The following is an 8,990-nucleotide window of genomic DNA, read 5'->3' as shown; positions in this document are numbered from 1 at the left end:
TATGAATTCATTTTGATACATTTTCCAGGCCATTTAATTAAAAGATTTTTGTTTGCGAACTAATACCTTTGCGAGTGAAGTAATACAGTAAGTCAGTAACAACAGTTATGCATGACTGTTCTATTAGAGTAAATTACTACATGTGACAATTCGAGATAGACATGATGGTCTAGTATATCTCGACTGCGAGCTCGACTGCGAGCTCGACTGCGAGCTCGACTGCTAACCTACGAGTTTGGTCTTTGAACATTCGGTATATTCAGTTTAACTTGAAATTTTTGGTGATCCTTTAACAAGGCGGGCGCCGCCACCCATGGGGGTGGCTTAGGCACATACCCGCTCAGCACATGCTCTACTCGTGCATAGCGGAAAGTTTCGATGAAAAATGTATTTCGTGGATGCAATTGTCTACCCGTTCAAGCAGTTGGATAATCTACTGTTTCTACCAACAGCTGAAATTTCAGGGCTACATGAAGGCGAGGTACGTGAGCTAGGTCATACATGACGTGCCCGATGACGTGTAGTGCACTTTAACTCCAGCCATAAAGAGCTAGGTTGTAGCAAATAAACCTCAGCCATTTGACCTTAATATCTTAGCCCCACCCCTTGCGATGATGACCTTTTCTTCTGATCATCAACGGTTGCACCTTTATCCCCATATTTAATCATAATCATAACTTATTATACACCTTTTCCAACTGCTATCAAATTTGTCACTCGGCATTGTGAAACTGACCGGCATGCCAACTCAACTTTCAAGTTGAAATAGCTAACCACTGCAGTTTTATAGCAATGCTTTATGTCCTAAGTTTGCTTGCCAGTTTGGTAATTCTTTGATAGCTCAACTTTTCACTTCAACTTTGAGAGAACATCTGAGAATTCATCATGTGCATTGTAGCTATAGCCATGCACTGTTACACTGGCCGGAGTGTCACCCCGATTGATTTGTTGAATGAACATACGTAGTCACGCAAAAACGACTACAAGAGAGAACCATCATTTTTGAAGTAATGAGACAAACTACATACACAAGTCCTCAGTCACATGTGACTGCTAAAACAGGGTTAGTGATTAATACCTGTGTGGGCATGGCAAGGAAGTGTTGAGGAGTAGCTACAAAAAAAATAATAAGCATGCGTGCATGCATGTACAACATAAATTACAAAGAAAATCAGTCTGGGGAGGGGACCACTCGCAGTAATTCTGAGCCAATAAACATTATTGCGATACAGTGTTGTGAAGTGTCATTCAAAATTTGCCATAGTGTTGCCTTTGACACCTGTATATCCTGGTGAATAATAAAAAAGGTTCCAGTTCTGTAAACAGAAACGATGATATAAGCCCAAACCACTAACTTTACTGAAGAGTTCTGTAAAAGTTGCAAATCTTCTGGTATTCCATTTTGTTCTGTTTATGTGATCTGGCTGACTGAAGATAAGCAGGGAAATTGAACTGGTGGCACTGAGTGTTATGAATAACAAGATCTGGTCAATAAGGAGTCACCGTCACAGCTGGATTTCAAGTGGTGGATAAATTGTGTAACTGCATCATCAACACCTAGGTGGAAATGCAACAGAGGAAAGAATGCAATTTCTATAGGTCCACACTGAGTTTGTATTCACCACAGACAAACAGACATACAGGGCATCGGTAGCTGCTGACAATTCTTGTTATCATTCGTTTATTTGCTGCTTTGTCAGTTTACCCCAAAACTTTGTGTGTCTTTCTGTAGTAGTGATTTTTGACATAACTATGCCTTTTTTATAAATGCTATCAAACAAGTAGGATACACACTTTGTGGTTTAAAGAACAGTCGCCTGCTCTCTGGTCAACAGTTTGAAGAACAGATAACTATATGGATATCAATGTTATTAGTTTTAGAAATGTTTTAGTAATTTTGGAATTTCTTAACTTTTACTTCAACATCAGCCAAAATTTTTTTATCATCACTGCCCGCATGGCTCGGTATTTCAAGGTTTCTCCATATTATCACGTGATATCTTGAATTATGTGTAGTACACATTTCACAATAGTAGGAATTGCTCATACAGAAAGATGGTTTTGTGTACTGGAGTTCCCATGCACATTTGCTCTGCATCGAGATAGCTACTGTAATACAACAGTCAAATACTCTAATAAAACAGTCGGGCACAGCCGAATCAGACTATATGCATGCATTGTAAGACAATTAGCTATATCAGTTATATACATGTAAGATAAATGATAGTCTATTATTCTGTACATGTATTTCACAGACAGTCTGGTCTGAAATGAGTACCAGGACTTTAGCTACTTGCCTTTTAAAGAATGACTCTGTGAAATATCAGATATATGGTCAAGTATACATTGCATTGCACTTATGCAATGGTGTAGCTAACTGGCATGCAGTGCAGTGGCATAGCTATATCATATCAGCATACAAATCATGAGTGGATGTAATGTAGCTCAGCAATGACTTCTGAGCACATAGCTACACATCAATCTCAATAATGAAAAACAAAAGAATTGACCACTTGCTTTTTTGAGAAACATTTGACAATGGGAATCAACTTTTCCTGGCCCAACTTTGAGAGAGAATCGGAAAATACATCATTGTAGTTATAGCCATGCTCTATTACACTGGAGTGCACCCCTTGATTTGTTGAATGAACATACATGGTTATGCATACATCTATCAGGACCTGCAGTCCTGCCGCATGAAAGACCTACTTAATAAATTTCATACAATTTTGCTCTATAACCATCTTGCCTAATAATAAAGACAATTGGCAAAGGCATGGTCCATGTCATAAATTGTAAATGCATGGACTTGGTGGTCCTCTAATCAAATCATGGCAACCCACAACTGAATTAAAGCAAAATGTGTATATACCATCTTCAAGATGAAAAAAAAAGCAGAACAAGCCTTTATTACCCATATAATGATAGCAGCAGGGAGTCTATATTATACTACTTGACTGGCCAGACTGGACAGCACAACAAATGCACATGCCCCGCTGGTCCACTGTTATTGAAATGACACTAGCTATAGTGACCATGCATGCAGATGGAGAAAAATTTTCTTGACTTGCGTTGCATTCCTGTGGGTTGGTCCCCTGGATGCATCAGACACTGTCTGTGCAGTAAATTAAAACAAATAAATAAACCCCCATCCATTTTATCCTGCCATCACTTCTTAGTTGTCTTGTAGTTTCCATGTTGCAGATGATTATCTACGTAGCTATGGTGCATGGGAACAATTGTGTAACTGTAAAATTAATGGTTAGGGACAGATATAGAAGTTTTGTTCAGTTTATAAAAAATGGTAATATTTTAAATTAATGTAAGCCATGCCAGCACACATGCATGTATGTACATCTACATTAACAATGTTTTTACCTAGCTTCTTTCCTTCTTCTCTGACTTTCCCATTCTTTAATGCATGCAATCGTGAACTCTTGATGACTTGACTATAGAATGGATGATACATGCATTCACCGATCAGTGGTATATTATGAGTATATGTTTGGACCACATTTGGATTGCTGTAGAGATACTTAACCATATATACAACAGCATGGACATGTTTTATATCTCTAATGTTTTCTCTTTCACAGGTTCGTTACATGTTCCTGCTGTTTTGTTCTATATTCCTTGGATTTGTGATGAAACATGTGCTGCATCCATCAAGAGTTACTATCACTACAAGGCACTGTTACAGTTCATTTGTAGGGCTTGTATTTGGTCTGATGTGCTTTGGATTTGTGTAGGTCTTTTCTGTACTGTATATGTATATATGTGTCTGTATCATTCCCTTAAAGGAGTTGTGATTATATTTTGCATATATATGTGCTCTTTCATGTAGTGAAATGATTTACTTGTTGATTGTCATTGGATCTTGTTACACATTGTTATTGGTAATATCACCAAACGTTGTCCAGAAGTAAGTATTACTCCACTGTAGTTACACAACTGTCATCTCTCACAGGTACACCATGATATGGATGTTAGTGTGTGTCAGTGCAGCTCACGTTTATCGCATGATAACTGCATATGGTGATTATAAAGTAGATTTTACTGGGTAACAAACACATCATATCTTGCCTAACAATTTCATACGTCACATTTGTAGGCCACTAATGATCATTGTACAGAGGACAACTTATGTCGCATTTGCCTTACATGATGGTTTGGTAGATGTGGTGTTAGTTTTACTTTAATAGATGCTGTTGTACAGGAATGGCTCATCAACCTTCTAGCCTGAATGAAGATCAGCAAAGGCATCAGCTAAAGTACATAGAAACTTTGCATACTTTTAACTATATACACTATTTGCATTTCAGACAAAGACCAACTTCGTTGGAGTATTTGAGTTACAACTTTTGCTTCTTATCATTCCTTGCTGGGCCAGCATGCCCATATAAGGATTATGATGATTTCATCACCGGTGCTAATTTTACATCAGCTAAATTATCCAAACTTAACCAGTCTGCTATGGTGAGGAAGTAATGTGAGTATGTGGCTAATGTAGAGTCTGGGATGTAGGTAAAGGATCGTGTTGAAGAACCATCAAATTTGGTAATAAGTGCATGGGTTTGTTTGTGTACATGTGATGTGCGTATGTATATCCATTGTACGTGGTGTGTGGTGTGTATATGTCACATGCCCCATATATATGTATATAACTCAGTACCTCCAATGACCAATAGCTTAACATCAGTATTGTTGCTACCATTGATCTCTCTTCCCTAAAGATCTTTAGCGGGACCATGTGTCACACAGGCCTTTGTAAGGCCTTCTGGTATACAGGCTCTGCCTTTACCAGGTGCTTTTATCATACTAAAAGATTTCCAATATTTATAAGTTACTATCCTTTACTCCACCATACAGTGGCCACTCCATTTCATTACTCCTTCAGCTTGCAAAGTACAGTTTTTATCCAAACAAACAATTAAGACTCCAACTTTCAAACAATGTTTATACACTTGGATATGTCAGTACCTGTCTGTCAAGTAATTAAATCAATAATTATAATATCCAGAAGTTTTCCATTCAAAAATGTGTTTTTATTATTAAGGCAAAAGTTCATTCACAGTTTATCATCACCTCCCGCCAAAATTTTCATTATTTACTATTAATTTTTTTTATCACGTGAAATCTTGAAATATGTGTAGAGTGCATTTTCACAATAATAGAGTTAGTATATAGTTTTTATAGAGGAGTAGAAAAGGTAGTTGCGTGGGCTGAAGCCCCCTTGACTCAGCTATTTTACTTCGTAAGATCAAAGCACTCTAACAAACTCTAATAGAACAGTCGAGCACAACTGAGTCAGACTGAATGAATTAGCTATTGTATTCCTAATGCACATGTGAGTAAATAATAATTTGTACCTTATCCACCTGTTCATGCATGGCTCACAGACGATGAGTGCATGCTGGGTACTTCATACCTATCACTCAAGAGACTTTGCGTAGCAATGATGCTCCATTATAGCAACTTGTACAATGGTTATTATGTAAATGGCAGTGGCCATAGCTATCATTGTTGCATATGGAGCTCAGAGGGTAAATCAGCAATGTCTTCTGAATTATATGAAAACGAAAAATGACCACCCGTCCTCATGCTTTTTTGAAAACCCCTTGACAATAAAGTATGAATCAACTTTACCTGGCCTAACTGTGTGTATGATATTTGTGTTTTTGTGTTTGTTTTTGTGTGTGTGTACGTTCGTGCATGCATGCGTGTGCGTGCATGTGTGTGTGTGTGTGACAACTATATCATTTAATTTTGTAGGATGCTGTGCTAAGGAAAACAGTAACTGCCATTATATTTGCAATCATCTACTTGGTGTCTGGGCATTTCTTCCCAGTGGATATGGTCCTAGGCAAGCACACCAAATTTTGTGGTTATGTATAATACTGTTCACTATAGCACCTGATGTAAACCCCATGAAAAGGTTAATCCTCCTTTACATTGTAACATTTGGCATAAGAGGAAGATATTATTTTGGTTGGCTAATAGGTAGGTACATGGTGCTCAAATTATACCCATCCTACGTATAGCTGTTGTACAGTGGACAGTGTTTGTAATTCAGCTGGACTTGGCTTCAATGGCTACAATAAACTTGGTTATGCTCAGTGGGACTTGGTCACAGGTATGGACATCTGGGCATTTGAGGTACAGCAAGATTAACATTAGTGGCATTATTTCATCTTACTATAATGAAAATAGTTTGGTACTAGTCTGAGAACAGTGATAAATGGTTGGAACGTAATGACTACGCATTGGCTACGAAGGTTTGGTGTAATTAATACGTAGTTTTAATAATTTCTTTCTGCTGTTCCAGGGTGTGCTATGAACGTGTGAAGTTTATGGATCCCACCTTGGCTAGTTTTATTCTGTCAGCTTGGTGGCATGGCTTCTATCCTGCCTTTTACCTTATGTTTGTGACCCTTGCCTTGAACCTAATGGCAGCCAGAAAGGTTCTTCCTTAGGTAATGTACTTTATTTGTATGTTGTTCCTCTGGCAGATGCGAAGACTGCTTCATCACCATTTTCAGTCTCCACCAATAGTGAAGCAGATATATGATGTCCTTACCTGGTTCATTGCAATTATGAGCACGGATATCGCTTCTTTTAGTATCATGATATTAACCTTGGAGGGGACCCTGCAGCACTTCGGGTGAGCTAAATCCAGCTGTCTTTTATTTACGAGAAATCCCTTCTCTAGGTATTATTACTACATCAATGTGATTGTTCCACTGGTGATAATCGTCCTGCCGATAGGGAAGAAGTCAAGAAGAGAATTACAACAGAAAAATGTATCAGCTAATGTAAAAGAAGAGCAAACCGAAGTGGCGTCCAAGGACAATTAAATCAGAAAATGAAACTGTATATTTATTAACCAGTGGTAACCTGAAGGTTTTATTACTATATTATCCATTGCAACTGCATGATGCAGGTCTTATAACTATAATATCTTTGCTAGCTACTTTGCTAGCTGTTTTAATAGCAAGCTGTAGCAGCACAGGTGACATTACGATAGGAGGTGACAAAACAAGGTACATTACGTGAAAGACCTTAGATAGTAGCTGACACAAAGAAAAAATGACATTTTTATAATTTACAGACTATTTCTGAAGTTAGTGACCTTGAAGCGGCAAGTGTAAAGCTCCTTGTGCAAATATTTAACCAATCATTGAAGCACTAACTGCTCCAGGAAACAAATGACACACTAATGTTTCTTCTGCCTTTTTACTACATCATGGTTTTTTGTCACCACAAAAAAACATATGTTCTCATCTGTAAACTATCCAGGATTTTCCAAGGGAGTTTCCAGTTGCAGCAGAAATCACAGTTGTGGCTGCATGCATGCAGCCACAGCTTCACTGACAGTTTTAATAAGCATTAAATAGCTAGTCTAGATTTGATTGCCATATAAATAATAAAAATGAACTATACTCTAAACAAGAATATATACTATTATAAGCCCCTGTTCTAGGAGGAGTCCATAAGTGCATGCAAATGGTTCCTGGTGATGATAGCTTATGGGCTGCTGCATATAGTGATATAGTAGGATTGAAATAATATTTCATGCAAGATACTCTAATAGAACACACACACATGCACACTTGTCAATACTCACTACTAAATGCAACAACATGTGTGTCCCATTTACTGGGAAGCTTATATATATATAGCTATGCCTGCAGTAGCTATATGGTGTAAATTTTTATACTGAACAGTGGCTTCATGTCCTTTGTATATTACTTCAGGGTCATAAATTATTGCTTTATTAGTTCTGTGAACGTTATCCCACTAGGGACCTATGAGACTTAAACATCGACTTCACCACGCATTGTCGCTGCATGATCCCTATACAACTCATACATGTTTAATGAAGATCATGCACTTGAAAAGCATCAGATCTTGCCACAATCTAGATGTTTATACACAAAACTACCAGCTATATGGCAAAAATTCAGTGTTAAAGTTTATAAAATCTTTATATAATAGCTTCTGGGGGACTGCATGTGGCCCCCAAACCCCCTGCTTATATATGTGACTGAATTTGACAAAACAGTTAAGGCACCCAATTTTCTGACTTTAACAACTGTAACTTGATTGCTCAGTAAGCTATTGACCTATAACATTTTCACACAATTCTTCCAGCATCGTAAAATTAAGGTCAAAATTTGAAACTAATGGCATACTCCTACATTGAGTTATGGTGCTTCAAAGTCATAAAAGTGCATGGATGCATGTGGAAGCCTTGTTTTGTCAAATTTGGTCACATGTATATAGTCGTCCACATGTAGCTATACTTACTACTCTCCCTTAATCCTTTTCCCAAAGCCTGCATGGATCCATGCACCCTTGAGCTAACTTGCCTTCTATATAGGAAACATGCATGTCAAGCTATCAGCAGGAGAACAACCAATTAATTAAACTGCAGTAGTATAAATGCTGGTCCTTGCATCGAGTAACTATGATATGCATGGCTATATACATGTATACATACATTATCACAATTAAACGTCTGATTTGCGTAATCTGTAAGTAGTGGCATGGGTGGTAACTATAGTAACAACTAATAATGAGCGACAGTTAATCCAAACTCAAGCACAAATTCTGAATAAAAATAGCCGGCTAACTCAAAATGAACTGATCAGAATTGTTTTTCTCACATTAATATCTTCCTTAATTACTTTCTTTGATGAAGTCTTCCCCCAACAGCCCGGATAAACACTGCATTTAGCTATACTCTGGCTATAGCTACTAATAAACACCGGTGACTGCATTTAGCTATATACCGACTCTCAGGGCCGAGTACATGCATGATACTCAGTGATAGCTACTGATCAAACACTGCATCATTTTAGCTATACATGTACTCTGCATGGCTACTGAATTAGTGATCACTGGTGATGGTATGTTAGTCTATAGTCTGCTTTAGCTACTTCGGAATAGATCTACTCTCTCAAAAATTCACCATAATGCCCGCCAGATAT

The 8,990-nt window shown here is 37.8% G+C and overlaps 1 protein-coding gene across 2 annotated transcripts; it reads left to right on the top strand.

The window, feature by feature from the left end:
- The first annotated feature begins 315 nt into the window (after positions 1–315).
- On the top strand, positions 316–7,434 carry LOC136249775 (lysophospholipid acyltransferase 6-like). 2 transcript variants are annotated; one of them, XR_010698327.1, is made up of 16 exons: positions 316–481; positions 3,597–3,745; positions 3,845–3,922; positions 3,968–4,060; positions 4,112–4,167; positions 4,217–4,271; positions 4,323–4,476; positions 4,525–4,557; positions 5,773–5,863; positions 5,911–6,000; positions 6,053–6,156; positions 6,211–6,275; positions 6,326–6,461; positions 6,510–6,661; positions 6,710–7,040; positions 7,109–7,434. XR_010698327.1 is itself a non-coding variant. In XM_066041893.1 (15 exons), exons 1-15 carry the CDS (start codon positions 386–388, stop codon positions 6,852–6,854), a joined length of 1,497 nt encoding a protein of 498 aa, XP_065897965.1. In that variant the 5' UTR covers positions 316–385; the 3' UTR covers positions 6,855–7,434. The 2 variants fall into 2 exon arrangements, 1 of the variants encoding a protein (XP_065897965.1); XM_066041893.1 differs by having other exon boundaries at positions 6,710–7,434.
- The last annotated feature ends 1,556 nt before the right edge of the window (positions 7,435–8,990 follow it).

Source organism: Dysidea avara, chromosome 3 (genome assembly GCF_963678975.1).
Source record: "Dysidea avara chromosome 3, odDysAvar1.4, whole genome shotgun sequence".
NCBI lineage: Eukaryota > Metazoa > Porifera > Demospongiae > Dictyoceratida > Dysideidae > Dysidea > Dysidea avara.
This window is presented reverse-complemented; position numbering and strand designations above follow the sequence as displayed.